Source organism: Protomyctophum bolini, assembly GCF_963924005.1.
Source record: "Protomyctophum bolini genome assembly, chromosome: 3".
NCBI lineage: Eukaryota > Metazoa > Chordata > Actinopteri > Myctophiformes > Myctophidae > Protomyctophum > Protomyctophum bolini.
Genome location: NC_137864.1, coordinates 11,638,410 through 11,654,971, shown reverse-complemented (window position 1 = coordinate 11,654,971; position 16,562 = coordinate 11,638,410). Strand labels below are relative to the sequence as shown.

The following is a 16,562-nucleotide window of genomic DNA, read 5'->3' as shown; positions in this document are numbered from 1 at the left end:
CGCTGAAAAGAGCGAGTGTTGTCGGTCAGAGTCAGAGAGGAGGAAGGCGAGGAGCTGCTTAGCCAGCAGGTTGACTGCTGAGGTTGCGCCGCATCACTGAGTCAGGAAAATGTCAGACTGAGATGATAATAACAACAATAATAATAATTTTGGGGCTGAGGTCGTGGATGATGTTAAGATATAAACTTCTCACAAGTTACTGTTTGTGACTGAAGTTGCTTGTGAACGAAGCTCCTCCACAGAGAAAGTAGCAAAACATCACAGGAACACCTTGAGGCCTTTATGTTGATGGGCATGGAACATTTTGATGGAAGAGACTCTACCGTCTTTGGACAACGCATCGTCAACAACTCAACATGGTGGCAGGCGAGACAGATTCTCATTCAGAATACGGTAGGGCTGGTCTAAAAGCATGCAGCTAATGCCAGCTATCGTGTGCATCTTTGCGCACTCGCATTGCAATGGTGGATTGTTGGTGTGTGCGTCACAGTAGCCAGGGCTGCCATGTCTCACCCTTTGAGTGTGACAGTCACGCAATTTAACCCTGCGGTGCCAAACCGTGCCATGTACTTTTGTCTGCGTATGTGGTTGTAATAGATTAAAGAAAGAGTTATACTATTCGTTCGGTGGTGCCTGGCTGGCTAAATGAGCCGAGCAGGCAGTTGAACGTTGGGGTTGCGCAAATTGTGCTTTTCTCTGTGGAGTATGACGCTGTAGTATTATGGTATGCGACTGCGTGACATATTTATTTAGCATTCATTCATTTTCATCATCCTGGGCTTGGGCACAGAGGCGAGGGGTGCCCACTGCCTTGGCAGCTTGGCTAGAATGACTTTACGCACGAGGCTCACCTTAAAAATAGCCATGTATCTAAGCTCATACATTTGCGTCGCGTCATCAGCGTGTTGTTGTGAGCTGTAGGTCTGCATATGCTATTTTCGAAGCTGCCAGATTCATATTTAAATCTTTAGTTGGAAGAATGCAATGGCATATCATCAGTGTTGAGTGTTGACTATAATGTAATGACGGATATGGAACCAAATGAACCCCAGACGGCCGCCGCCTAATAAACGATTACGTTATGCTGCTATACTGTTGGTGTGAATATAAAATAAATATGGTCTATGGTGTTTGGGGGGGGGGGGGGGAGGTCATATATATTCTTCCAGTCCCTGAGGGGGGGTCCCGAAAAAATATTTGGAGGCTGGGGGGGGGATGAGGTAAAATAAAAAAATGAAATCACATCTGCACCACCCCCCCCTGGTGGATAAATAACGATCAGTCCCTTACTAAAGGATTGTGACTGTGGGACAGACATACAGTCTGACATACAATAGGCTACACAGTGAATAAACAATGACCTATATGCCCAGAGTTCTTAAATTAACATAGTTGGATTTTAACAGAAAGACAATGCCATAAATCAGTCAAAGTAAGTGACAGACTCAACAGTAGCACACAGCATGCAAGGCAGCGATGCATGCATGCAAACATGTTTGTCCAGCTGAGATTTAGTGTCTCCATCTCTCTGTGGAAGAGGTTGCACATGACCTGTACGGCCACACTGAGGCGCTCAAACACAGACACAAAACAACACCACGCTGTTTGTCCAGTTGACCCAAATCAACACCAATACCTAGCCTGTTTGTCCAAAACACACTATCTGCTCGCCATGTTTCTACTTCGCCACAACCTAATGTTAGTAACAAATGTAGGGGAGAGCCGCCAAGGTTGTAACGCTTCACGGTTGTAACATGGACGTTATCTCTTGATTGGTCAACGCCACCATGACGCCATCGCGTCAGTATGTGTACAGCAACGTACTCTACGTGCCCAGGAAGTTTGAAGTGTTTACCTTTGTCCTACGGGGAGTTATTGGCGAAAATCTGACTTTTTTCAAAATGCGTATAATTTTACACCTGGAGTATATGTGTGCTCCTTTTTTTTTCTTTGGTGTTGGTGAATAAAAATCCACATGGATGTCTTCATGCTTATGTTCTTCATTAGTTTGCATCGTGTTTAGACGGAATTCACGTTCATTCTGGTCTGTAAGCAACGGCAAAGAAAACTTGCAAAAGCGGGTCATTTGTGTTACAAATGGTCCGCTTCCATTCAATGCCATTATATGTAATATTTACATATTTGACATATTGGCCAATATTATATGTTCTAAAATTGTATTGTATTGTGTAGTGTATTCTAAAATTAGTTTAGGGTTGTATAACATTGTACAACTCAATCAATCAAACGTTTGTTGAATCAATGTATTGCCCCATTGGAAAAAAAGAAAAGCCCAAACTGGTACACCCGATACTATTTAATATTTCCCTTATGTTTGATACATGTTCTTATCACATCCATGGTGTGAAAACAATGCTAAGGAGTTGCTTCAATGAAATATAATTGCTTTAAGCTGAAAACGATATGTTTAATGGTGTTTTTTAGCGTTGTTACATTTATCATGCATGCCGTTACAATTAATTCGATATGCGCAGCAAATGTAACACTGAAACAGCGTCCACGTTCGGTTTAATAACTCCCGACCTGTTTTATCAAAAAAATAACTTGAAGTGGTTTATGGTAGCTGACATGTGTAGGTCCGTTGCCTGAAAATATTACATGTGTAGCTAAACGGATCTCTGAGTAAAAAAATGAAACGTGCAAAATGTTACATCCTTGGCGGCTCTCCCCTATTAGTTTACTCACAGCACAGCACCGTCACTCCTGTCAGTTATTTCGTCCTAATAACTTGAAGTGGTTTATGGTAGCTGACATGTGTAGGTCCGTTGCCTGAAAATATTACATGTGTAGCTAAACGGATCTCTGAGTAAAAGAATGAAACGTGCAAAATATGTTCTAAAATTGTATTGTATTGTGTAGTGTATTCTAAAATTAGTTTAGGGTTGTATAACATTGTACAACTCAATCAAGCAAACGTTTGTTTAATCAATGTATTGCCCCATTGAAAAAAAAGAAATGCCCAAACTGGTACACCCGATACTATTTAATATTTCCCTTATGTTTGATACATTTTCTTATCACATCCATGGTATGAAAACAATGCTAAGGAGTTGCTTCAATGAAATATAATTGCTTTAAGCTGAGAACGATATGTTTAATGGTGTTTTTTAGCGTTGTTACATTTATCATGCATGCCGTTACAATTAATCCGATATGCGCAGCAAATGTAACACTGAAACAGCGTCCACGTTCGGTTTAATAACTCCCGACCTGTTGTGTGTAAGTAGCGTGGTTAAAAGGCCGTGTGTTTCTGTTGTAAACAACTCATGTTAGGTCTGCGCACACTGTATGTTGCTATGGCAACCTGTCATGAAATGCTGCTGACGTTAGCATGTGTGCTATCAGGCAAAAGCTGAGATAGATATGCAACTACTACTGGGGAAAATGTCATACAAAACACAACACCTAATTTCGGAATGTTATTGTGACCTATTGAGCACAAACAGACCATCATGATTTGCTTGCTGGACCTATAATTAATTTATTTGCATTAAATGTCCACTCGCCCATCAAAATGAAAAGCAAGATGGCTGCGACAGATTGTGAGCTCGATGGACAGAACAGAGCTGGTGACGTATGAGGCAGGGCAGTGTTGCCAGGTTTGCGAATTGTAAGCGAGTTGTAGTGTATGTAAGTAGCGTGGTTTAAAGGGCTTGTTTGTGGGCTTGTTGGGCTTGTTTCTGACCCTGTTGGGGCAGCAGTGATTCCGTGTTCCGTGTAGGAAAGCCTCGGGGATGTGGGTGTTTGGGTGTTTGGCCCGAGAATGTGTGTATTAAACAAATGCATTGGCGGCGTGAGTGTGGAAGTGAGGCATTATTAGTGCGAATGCCAAGACTATTCTTTGTGGGCTGGTGCTGAGTGTTAGCGAACGACGGGTTTTGAGGAGATAGGTCAGCAACACTGTCGTGAACTAATGTTGTGAAGATACAATTTAAAACGGGTGCTCCTTTAAGACAAGGCACAACTTCCTTCCTCCCCCTCTACAAGGCACAACCTCGCGAGCTTGGAGACTGTTTATTTCCACCCCCCAGAATGGGGAGGCTACACAGTTTGAAGTGCTGAAACTCACCCTGAGTTTCCTTCCGAACACGATGACTTTGCCCCGGGTCTGCTCCTTCCTGAACCTCCACTCCACCAGGTTCTGTCCGTTCTCCCCCGGCAGGGTCATGTTCCGCCGGGCGATGGTCGGGTTAGCCGCTCCTGTTCAACATAGGACACAACCGTTTCACTGCAAGGACCCCCTGCTTTGATGCGTTATAGTCCGCGGGAACCCCATGACTCTGAGAGGGGAGGTCGGAGGTCTGCGGGGGACTCTCGGGAGGAAGGATAGGTCTATGGGGGCTGTGTGCAAAGATCCTGGTGCTGGGGGTGACGGAGCCGGAGGCATTGTCTAGCAACCAAACCAATGTTAAAAGCTGATTTTCGGTTCAACCGTTTCAAGGGGGGTGGGTGGGGGGGTGTACGGATATATACGGAGTTGGCATATAACGTCCCATCGGCGGGGGGTACAGATATATACAGGGTTGGCAAAAAAATAATTAAGAAATGGGAACAACAAATGTATAACTCTACAATTCCAAGTGCTTATCAGTCAAATATAATAATTTTAAACACACTGTCCTTTTCAACAAACCTACAGATATCAGTGTTTGTTATGTGGCCGTTGATTCTTTCAGAGTCAGAGCTCTGGGGAGACTCTCTCTCTCTCTCTCTCTCTCGCTCTCTCTCTCTCTCTCTCTCTCTCTCATGAAGTGCGAAAACACCCCGGCTGTATTATTTATTGATTTCCCGCCGGGATGAGTTTCAGAGTCAGATGATGAGGGCAGAAGGCTCTTACTAATACCTACAAATAGCTATATTCTGCTGCTCCGCATGTCAACTCAATTTCTATTTCTATTCCATTACTGAACCTTTCTGTGGAAAAGGAATATATTTATTACGAATGTTTTCTATTTTAAGACCTTTAAAGCTTCAGACAAAGCCAACTCGGCTCCTGACAAATCATGACAATAAACAACATTTTTTAAATGTATATACATTAATGGGACATTCTCTTCCGGTGCCCTCGAAGGGGGGCGGGACTGCAACGCTCCATGTGAGGTTCAGTCTGATAGTGTATATTACGATCATTATGGGGGTGTAGTAAACTGTATCTCTGACATAAAAGCATGGATGTCAGAGAATATCCTTCAATTGAACGAAGGAAAAAAAACAAAATCCTCCTCGTCGGGGCAAAGGCCCAGAGGGAAAAACTGTCGGCTTACCTTAAATCCAGGGCACTTCACACCAAGGATCAAGTCAAAAACTTGAGTGTTATCTTTGACAGCGATTTGAACATGGAGGCACACATCAGAAACATCACTAAAATATATTTTTACCATCTGCGAAACATTTCCAAAGTCCGACCGAAATTTCTCTAAGCTGACTTGGAAGCTCTAAGCTTGATTGATTGATTGATTGATTGATTGATTGATTGATTGATTGACCATACCTGCCAGTATGTGCGGTGTGGTCATACCTGCCAGTATGTGCGGTTCGGTCTGGTAGTGTGTGTCCATTCCATTGGCGTAGATGACCCTCAGAGAATGGTCGTTTCCCACCTGGTAACTGTTACGAAGCTGATCTGGAGAGACACAGAGCAAAAGATAGGTTTACTGATTGATTGATTGATTGATTGATTGCATTTTGAACCATCTAATGGAGCACAGAGCCGGTATTAACAATCAGCAGCATTCATTCACTTCTCCTTGACCTTTCACTCACCGCTAATGGCCGCTGGCCAGGAGGGTGTGTGTGTGTGTGTGTGTGTGTGTGTGTGTGTGTGTGTGTGTGTGTGTGTGTGTGTGTGTGTGTGTGTGTGTGTGTGTGTGTGTGTGTGTGTGTGTGTGTGTGTGTGTGTGTGTGTCGAGAGAGAGAGAGATAGAGAGAGAGAGAAAACAAGTGACAGAAATACTAAATTAGTGAGAGATGTAGTGAATGACAATCAGTCAGATAACACGCACGCACTCCGTAAGCTTTATACTGTGGTGTGAATCAGGTCTGGAGGGGCACTGTATCTTTTCTTGCGCTGCCATCCCTGCAGCATTTGGATGCGATGCAGGTACAGCCGCTGTTTATTTGACTAAATAATGGATGTGGATCGAGGGCAAGCGAGGGAGGGAGAGCTATTGTTGTGGGTGGCTGTGAATAACTTATCACTTTAAAATCAATACCGCTGTGCTTTGTCCTGATGCAACCCACGGCGGGGCCGATGCCCGATCAATAGCGCTCTGAGCACCCTGCTAGGCCGCTATAGGGCAAAACACAAGCTACTGCCCAGCCAGGTTCACACGGAGCAGTGACTCACATGAGTTAAAGTACCACGATATAAACACGGCTTTTCAACACTTTTCATTTCAAGGACCATTATTTATTAGGCATTTGAGGCACGCACGGACCACCATTGGTTGAGATTTAGCCTCTTACACCCAATGCTAATGAATATTTTGTTTTGTCGTTGGATAAGATTTTGTCTACAATTCCTTGCTTTTGGCAAACGTTGTTAAAATAACAATTCTTTCTACATTCTCCAATTGTGTAGACTTCGTGTAAATGAAGTAATGCACATGTTTAACAGTAATTTAAGTCTTGAGAACGTAAAAATAACTTTTTTCTTTTTTCTGTCTACTAAAGAGCTGGGGAGATGGGGAGCCCCTACCATCCATCCATCCATCCATCCATCCATCTATTAGTAAACAGTCCCATGTGCATGGGGGTAAATAAATATGTGTTGCTGTATAATACAGCATTCTGTCAATAGCGCTTTCTGGGGCCGTAAAAGCCACAGTTATGACTCCCATAACCATTACTTACACATTTATTATCACTACACAACTGTAAATCCAATACCCAGCAGTGCTGAGATTAGGCCTTGCATTACAGTCTGTCTATATGTCTGTCTGTCTGCTTTTTTATGGCACCGCACTGCATATATGTGTATTGATGTTTACTGTACCGGTATATACGTATATGGTCTCTTCAATAATGAAACAGCGCAGTGGACATTAGTACCAGGGGGGCACTAACTCTCTCTCTCTCTCTCTCTCTCTCACACACACACACACACACACACACACACACACACACACACACACACACACACACACACACACACACACACACACACACACACACACACACACACACACACACACACACACAGGTCATATTTTCTAATAAGCTAGTTCAGAGATATGAACGATATTGATGACTTTGTCAGCTTCTTAATCACAGTAATGGTCTATAATAATATTTGATGACTGAAGGTGATACTGTATGAAGCCAGCACAGATAACTCTCTCAGACGGACAACGCAGCGACCCTGAGTGTTCATTTTTTCCGCAGGATGGGTTGTTGTTTTCACTCGTTCCTCATGTCAGGTAGTTATTATGTACTGCAAGCTGGAGCAGTACTGGTTCACTCACTTGGCCATTTTAGGATCTATTTTTTTTTTATTGTGTAGCTCCAGCAAGCAGCTACATAGAAAGTACATCTTCAAAGGCTGTACTGTTTCTGCCAGAACCGTGCACCCGTGGCCCGATGAACTGTGGACTATTCAACTAGTTCAGATGCTTGGCCATTTATTTATTCTCATATGTTTGTTACTTACAATGTTAACATTTAGGTAGCAGATTATTTAGACTGATGCTACTGTATAGGTTCTTGTTTTGCGCATGATCCTAGTTTAACTGAGGCACTCTCTGCATTTTTCATGAATATGTTTAGCTTCCTTATTGTAAGTCGCTCTGTTAAAGAGCATCTGCTACATAGACTTTGGCACATTCCTCACACCTATGTCATTTCATTGTTAGCCTACCACAGCAAGCAATACAAATAGCTTGACAATGTCTCAATAGATCTAGACCAGTCTAAACAATAAAGAATGCCACAGACTAAGTCCACACTATTTATCCATAATGTATAAATAATGGATTTATAAGACAACGAGGCCTTTTCGTGGAGGGGTCAGAATGAAATTTGGACTTAGACAGTTTTTCGTCTGTGGTACGTATTGTCCCAAAGGATATTCATCTTCTGTTCAACACCAACAACAAAACAACAAATTGTACATAGTTCCAAGTATCTGATCTGATACTTGGAAGTAACAGTGTGGGTGATCAGTCCTACAGACCAGAAACCAATCGGATTTGGCTGCAGGCTCTACTTTTCCACAGCCTTTCTCCACCGGAGCAGTTGGGGGGTCAGTGCCTTGCTCAAGGGTACTGTTGTGTTGGGGGGAGAGGTCACCATTCACTCGTCTTCTCCACCCGGATTATTGAACCGGGAACCTTCCGTGCAAGTGTGCTCCTCTCCAGCCCTTAGGCCATGGCTGCCTCCCAAACGATATACAGTATAGGCTATGCTGTGTGTATATTAATGTCTTACCCTGCACCAGTGTGTAGTAGGAGTCTATGGAGGACAGGTTAATGTCTTACCCTGCACCAGTGTGTAGTAGGAGTCTATGGAGGACAGGTTAATGTCTTACCCTGCACCAGTGTGTAGTAGGAGTCTATGGAGGACAGGTTAATGTCTTACCCTGCACCAGTGTGTAGTAGGAGTCTATGGAGGACAGGTTAATGTCTTACCCTGCACCAGTGTGTAGTAGGAGTCTATGGAGGACAGGTTAATGTCTTACCCTGCACCAGTGTGTAGTAGGAGTCTATGGAGGACAGGTTAATGTCTTACCCTGCACCAGTGTGTAGTAGGAGTCTATGGAGGACAGGTTGGTCGTTATGGAGACGTCCTCGTCCCGCCCCGACGTCTCGATGTCCACGGCGACGGCGCCCGAAGACATGTCCCCGTGGAGGTTGGTCACCACGCCCGTCGGGAAGGTCACATTGGTCAGGCGACCCTCGCTGTCATAGCTGTAAGAGAGAGGGAGAGAGAGAGAGAGAGAGAGAGAGAGAGTTGTTGAAGAAATGTTGGCTGTCTGCCATTTGGCTCTTGCCCACTTACACTCTAAAATATTTTTGCCATTTTGTCTCATATGACGAAGTATATTATACTTTGGCATGAGGCCAAGGGTGAAGAGAGCCAAGCTACAAGCCAAGTTTGTCCATTTCTTCCATTGTTTATCGAAATGTTTCAGAAATGACACCTGACCTCTTCACACTTCTTTCCACTTTTGTATGTTTCGTTCAAACTAATTCACACAAATCGTGTGAATCAGTCACACGGTTGTGAGTGTGAATTGTTTAATTCAGCTAAAACGTGGTTTTAAATTGCTATGCATGGGCTGCATGAATGCCAACGAAACCACGTAAACACGGTCAAATAATGTCCGACACATCGGCCAGACTGGCATATATCAGTCTGATCTACAGCCTTGATGACTTTATATTCCACTGTGGCTGTGTCTGCGGTAAACAGCATGGTCTTGACCTGTTCTATATGTAAAGTGTCATGAGATAACTTCTGCTGTGATTTGGGTGCTTATATAGATAAACATTGACGCCACTGTGGTATCTCCAGCATTTTTAAATTGAAAATGAAATAGCATTGGACGAACACTGCGCCTCGCTCATAGTGCACATATAGCGCTCAAGGACTGCAATTTGTTTATGCATGCGTTGTTGTATAGGCCTATATGAAAAGAGGGCTGCAATGTGCATTGGGATTATATTATGAAGGAATGTACAGGATAGGCACTGTGCATCCTAAGTGCTTATTGAGTCTGCCGAGTGTTGGGTTCCAATTATATTCCTTCCTTCTGTTTTGTTTATTCAATATTTATTATGGACCTGTGTTTGTATGATGAAGTGTGGATTAGTTCCCTGAGTGTGTGTGTGTGTGAGATTGCATGTTTGATTGTGCAAATACATACATGTTCACACTCTCTGCCTCCATCTGTCTCCATAACTACGTACAAACGCATGCACACGTATGCACTCAGGAGCGCACGCGCACACACACACACACACACACACACACACACACACACACACACACACACACACACACACACACACACACACACACACACGCTCACACACACACACACACACACACACACACACACACAAACACAGCAAAGTTACACTCACTCGTAGAAGGTGGTCCAGCCGATCTGGATGCTTTTGGTGGCGAGCAGCCCACTGTTACCATGGTAGCTAAACAACACCAGTTCCTGTCCCTGAGCCGTGAGTGTCTTCAGACCTCCGTTGGTACCGATGGTCAGCCATATAACCTGTATGTGCACGCACACACACACACACACACACACACACACACACACACACACACACACACACACACACACACACACACACACACACACACACACACACACACACACACACACACAGAGAGAGAGATTAGGCATACAAATAGGTGTAAAGTCAGCCACTCTGACTCGCTGGCCACTGACAGTAGTATCAGTCACTCCCCTAACCTGGTTGTCGGGGGCGACCACGCGTACAGGCATCCTGTTGGTGTCTCTACGGATACGCAGAGTGTTGCCACTGCTGTCCGTCACTGCGGTGACGTCCTCCTCGTTGCTGTTGGCGAAGGGAGGGGGAAAAGGAGGACACATGAGGAGTCAGGACACACAAGACAATGGGTTTAGTAACTTGGACCCCAACATCCGTATTCAGGGGAAAACAGCAGGTCTACAAGCTCTCAACACGTCACAGCTTGAAGATCGCCTATTTTCAGCAAAGATCTGTCTTTCATAATCGGGATGTGCCGATGAGACATTTTGGCCGATATCGATATCCGATATAAGGATTGGGCCCTGGTGCGGTCGATATTTTCGCCACTGAATGGGACTCTAGACTCGACTCGGACTCGCGCCTCAATGACTCCAGACTCGACTCGAACTCAAGCTTAATGACTTTCAATGACTCGTAGAGTATCGACGAGTCATTAACGTATTTTTGTACCCACGTTAATGCATGAAATGCCCGAATTGTTTAAATCCAATCCCATGCCTTTCTCCTCCCGCAGCACAATTGCACAAATGAACCTCAGGTGCGCGGAGCTCAGCTGATTTCATGCCCACTGAAACCACAGGCGAGTACAAACTGATGCACAGTGGAGCCTTTCATCATAACATTTAAATATTAAAACGGTGAAAGTAAACAAATATGTTTGGCTCCACATCAGCTATCCAACGTAATTTAACTTTGCATTTGTTTAATATGTTGATAAGATAGGATTGTCCTGATACCATATAGATTAAGTATTATTGTATTAACATATATTCTAACATACCAATTGGACATTTTATTCATTTAAACCAGTTTAATGACACTTATCTTAAGTCTAATTCATAACCCATAGTATGACAAGTGTCACTTGCATAAAAGAGTTGATCTACAACCTAACAATGTGTAGCAACGTGACCTAAATGTTATATTTATACATTTTATGTAGCCTAGACATTTTTAAATAGGTACATCCACAAATATTGATTTAATCTATATTTCTGTTTACTTTCTGTTGATCATTTTAATAATTAACACAATTGTTGTTTTTGTTTATCTCTCCAAGCTGAGGCTGCCATTAACCATCTGCTTCTGTTTTGATTGGGGAGGATACTTTTATCCAAAGAAACACTTGGAGGCCGCCTCTGTGTTTAATTACTGCAAACTGCATAACTGCTGCCTTACAGACATGAGTCAGGGGAAATTATACTGAACCATAATTGCAACAGGTGTTGTTAACACTTTCAGCGCACCCTGGTGTTCATTTGAAATTACTGCAGGTAGCCAGGGCATAATGTGGATATTGGCGCCAAGCATTTCCGCCCACACATCCCAATACAACAACGTTTTTTCGAGCAGCAGCCTACATGTATTAGGTTTCACCACAAGCAGTAATATGGCTGGCGCGATGCGGTCAGAAATCACTATTTACATCTGAACGTCGGGCGGTTTGGACTAAAACAACAACTTTGGACTATTTTTCGGAGAAAACAAGCAGCAAAGAAACAACATTGAGTGGATCCTTATGGGAGGCGCGCGCATTGTTCCTCAGATGGGAAGAACATAGGCGCTGTCTAGCAGCCTGGGCAGCACGAAAGGTTAGTGTTGATCTCCGGCTGCTTGGTATTGATATAAACCTTACAACCCGCCATCTGACGGGTTCGGCGACCTCAGGGGTTCAATCTGAACCCGTCATCTGACGGGTTCCGAAGCGTTTTGGCATCCATCTTGTGGAATGACAACAGGTGTTCTGTGTTATCCAAAATTGATATGCTGACCTGAAAATCTATTTTTTATTTACTAAAGAGCTGCAGAGACACAGAGATAGATCCCTGTTACTGAACAAGCAATGGCTGCCACCAGAATACAAGAGATTAAACTATTAAAAATGACTAAGAATACAGAGTAGAGCTATTCTTTAACACTTATTCTTTAACAAAATGTCATCTCTGTCAGGTGGAAACCCCATTTGTCCAAAACTGTTAAAATTCAAAAATAGCAAAAGTAGCAGATCTAGAACCTCTTGCTACTGTAGCTACTTTTCTGCTACTGCTACCTTTTTATACTTTTGTGTGACGCTGTAGTGTGATCAAGCAGGTACGCATACAAACATTTTCCAAAAGAAAACACAAACAGTTAAATTACAGGGATAAGATGTTTCTGCCCGACAGCGATTATTATGCATCTTCAAAGTGAACTGACCTGTAGCTGAAGTTGTACTTGTAGTCTCCAGTGACCAGGGACATGGTGAACTGGTGGGTTCCGTTGGTGTCGAACACATACAGCTCCTGAGTGGCTGGAGACGCAACCTCGTATGAGCTGGGACCGGAGGCCAGAGAGCCTGTACGTGCAAACACACACGCACACACACAACACACAACACACACACACACACACACACACACACACACACACACACACACACACACACACACACACACACAAATACACATACGCACGCACGCACACACACAGACAGACAGATAAGACACATAAACATGCAGGAAACTTTTTAAGCATTATAGCACATACTGCAGATGACATTTTGCAATATGTCACCCGTTCCCGAAGGCATGTCTGGGTTCAGACTGGGCAGCCTGTGGGACCGACAGCGCCAAGGACACTGGCATATAGGTCACTCCATAAGCATCTGTATGCTCACAAAATGTTTACAAAATTAGATGCCCAGAAACTAGGAGTAAGAACTGGTAAAGGCACGGCACCTAGAAGCACCGTTCTTTGCTTAAGAATAATGCCTTCTTTTTTATTATTCTATACATGTTTTCTTTCTTCAATGGTGTATACTGTAATGTCTTAGGGGCCAAACAAAATAGATTTTACTTTTGTAAACGCGATCATCGGTTCTTTGGTTAAGGGCACCAATCTCTCAAGACAGCACCACAGCCCTAAACATTGTTGTTGTTAGTAGGAAAAAACACATAAGCCACCAGGAGGAAGTGGACTAAGAAGGGCAGGATCCAAAGCGAGTTCCTGTTTCTACACAAAAAAGGAGGACCTATAACGACATACAATGTTTTGACCAGTTAGCCCACACGAGCACGCACACCCAGAATATAATAGTCTAATTAGAATTAAACTAGCAGTCCATACCGGTGGGTGGCTGGTTGCGGCGTACAGCTCGTATGCGGATGTTGCCCAGGTCAGCCACGTACAGGGTCCCGTCCGGAGAGACCACCAGACTGGACGGACAGTTCAGCCTGGCGTCCTTAGCGTAGCCGTCGCCACTCTGGTAGCAGTCACAGTTAGCATCATTCTGCAGGGAGGGAGGACAAAAGAACACCAGGATGAAAAGTAAAGAAAGGATCAAAGAGGCAGAGTTCTCCTAGGGCCCTAAACTCTGCCCTATACTGGACCGGCCAGAGGAACAATCACCTTACTTTTAGACCTAAAACCATAAAAAGGTGTCATCATGCGCTCAATGTCCTCAAAGTCACGCATCCAATAAGCTTTGAACTGAACAGATGTTACCCTCTGTTCCAGAGATATTGTCCCAAGCATCTGAAAATGGCCACTTAGTGATTTTCGATCACTAGCTGACTTCTGATCGCCGACTGTTGACTGAGTTTTGGCCATTGTTGCCCATATTTCTTTAATAACACAGGACGGATGGCAACAAACTAGATACCTATGTAAATCCATGCATCCATTTCCGTCCGCTTTACCGTTAGGCCACTATAGGGGCAGTTGAAATGTCTTTCTTGGATAGCCAAAGTATGAAATAATGAATTTTAGCTATGCTTTCACATGATAGCTGTATAAGCTTTACAACAGCACTACAAACTATCATTCTGTTTCAGAGGTGGCTCTGGGTTACCTTGCAGTCACAGTCAGAGAGTGTTCCAGCAAGGTGAGTGATTTCACCATCCGTCGACACCTGGAGGAGAGACAAAGTAAAAAGATACAAATAAATAACGTAAACTAAGCTGGCAGGTCGGGTATCATGGTGTGGAAATCCTTCTGGTTGGTCTAAGATGGAAAATCTCTCATCTGGGTCTACCCATCCGTTACAGTCATATGAGTAAATGTATCTGTGACCTGATTGATTCATTTTCAATGAGAAGTGAGTGTTCAGGCTTATAGGCCTGTTTAGAGAAAACGGCAACATCGAATATCAGATGTGCTTTCTGTATAGACGGCAACGGCGTCAGTGAAAGTAACAAGCTGTTACTCGGCGTGATATGTGGAATGGATTTTGTTCTACAGCCATTCCAACACTTCACTTCTTGTACTTTTCCTGCATTTTTACTGGAAATACTTGTTTCACCAAGGTTCTTTTCACTGTTTTGCCTTGCAAATTCTTCTCTTTTGTTACTGAACACAAGTCTTACTTTTCAGACACTTCTTTCCATTGAAACAAAGAATTTGAATAGCACTTACAAACACCTCCTTTCTCAATGTCAATTGTCAGTTCTGACATTTTACTGACAATCCACTGTCTTGTCAATGGCATGACATGTGAGGTTCTCAAATGTGTAATTTAGAATGGACATTATGCAATGTGTTGTTTTTTTTTGTGGGGAAGGGAGTGGAATTAAATGTACTTTTTGTAAAGTGGAATGTGCTTTATGCAATGTGGAATGGATTTTGTACGAGGTGGACTTTCAGTCATGTGGACTGCACTTGATTGCACTGTGGTCCCACCTGTCTGATGCGGTGCAACTTCTTCTCGTCGGTCTCAGCGATGTAGAGAACTCCGCTGTAGGACAGAGCGATGGCCGTGGCTCCCTCCAGCATGGTCTGGACCGCCTTCTTACCCATGGTGTACTCTATGCCTGGTACCTGACAGTGCATGGGACGGCCCGCCACGATGCGCACCTACACACACACACAGGCACACGCACGCATGCACACACACAAATATGGCATGAGTTGATGCTCTCACTTTATAAGGCAACGAAAGGGTCTCAATCAATGCTGACGTTGCAAAATGATGTCGATTGAACGATTCATTCATTGATTCATTTTTATTTCAATGTCTGTTTTATGTATTCTTTTTTGATGCTGTAAACAGCCCAATGGTGCCTGATTAGCTGAAGTATCACCCTGCTATCCTCCAGCACATGGAGATGATTGCTGATTAGACTAGGTCAATAAACAGGTGTGTTAACGTACCTGTCTGTTCTCAGTGATCTGCAGCACCACGTTGTTGTCCAGGACATAGATGGAGTTATCCATGGGGTTGATGGCCAGGTCTGTGGGCCACTCCAGACGCACCTACACACGCACACGCACCCACGCACATACACACACACACACACACACACACACAGCAAAGAACAACCTGGTTCATGTGACGTCTCGTTCAACAGCATGGAAACACCTGGCCCCCCAGAGGTCAGTGGTGTCCTGAAAGGAGCACTAGGAGAGATCTTTGTCGCTTTTTGTCAAAGCGACGACCCCGTTCCCTTGTTATGGTCCATTGAAAATACCATGATGGCGGACACGGAAGAGGCACGGCACAGACGCAGACATGAAGGCCTTTCTAAAAGTGCATTACTATTGAGTGGATGCATGGCAGCAGTTTTTTGGCAATCATGTGATTTCCTTGTTCCTGGTTTTCAATGAGATTCAAACAGTGATTCATAGGTTAGCGAAGAGCACCATAGTGTAAAAACTAAAAACACACACAAATCCTCCAAAGTTGTATTTGGCAGTGTGGGTTTTGGGAGGAAAAATCATCCAAAGTCGTCTCGTGCATTCGCTTCTTCTTCGCTAAACCAAACATTTTCGCCGAAAACAGCCCATCTACATAGCTCACAACGTTGGGAACAGCTTGTGCATCGGCTGGTCTCACCCAATGTTTGCCTGTCATGAGCACACAGCCCTGTCCAGCAGCACAGTCAGGGAGGGACGGCGGTGTTCTTAAGAAGCAATTTAAAAAGAAGAGACTGATTCAGCAAACCGTGAGCCACGGCGGCAGGTCACAGCCACGGATTTATGGACAAACACCAACATCTTCAAGAGGCAATATGTCTCGTCTGTCAGGTGGAAACCTCATATGTAAAAAAAATCGTTGCTGTCGGGCAGAAACCTCTTTTTTTATTTTAACTTGTTGTG

General features: G+C 43.9%; 1 protein-coding gene across 5 annotated transcripts in view; it reads right to left on the bottom strand.

Moving 5' to 3' along the window:
* Positions 1-16,562, bottom strand: part of tenm3 (teneurin transmembrane protein 3) — a 363,756-nt gene that overhangs the window by 46,786 nt on the left and 300,408 nt on the right. For 3 of the 5 annotated variants that reach the window (XM_080757108.1, XM_080757109.1, XM_080757112.1), the window contains exons 28-37: positions 15,618-15,719; positions 15,147-15,320; positions 14,320-14,379; positions 13,596-13,758; positions 12,687-12,825; positions 10,451-10,556; positions 10,104-10,246; positions 8,746-8,924; positions 5,513-5,644; positions 4,091-4,221 (exon numbers count right to left, since the gene is read on the bottom strand). In XM_080757108.1, the coding sequence (XP_080613234.1) occupies positions 4,091-4,221; positions 5,513-5,644; positions 8,746-8,924; positions 10,104-10,246; positions 10,451-10,556; positions 12,687-12,825; positions 13,596-13,758; positions 14,320-14,379; positions 15,147-15,320; positions 15,618-15,719 (1,329 nt within the window). The remainder of the gene's footprint in view (positions 1-4,090; positions 4,222-5,512; positions 5,645-8,745; positions 8,925-10,103; positions 10,247-10,450; positions 10,557-12,686; positions 12,826-13,595; positions 13,759-14,319; positions 14,380-15,146; positions 15,321-15,617; positions 15,720-16,562) is intronic. The other 2 variants (XM_080757110.1, XM_080757111.1) reach the window with 1 other exon arrangement.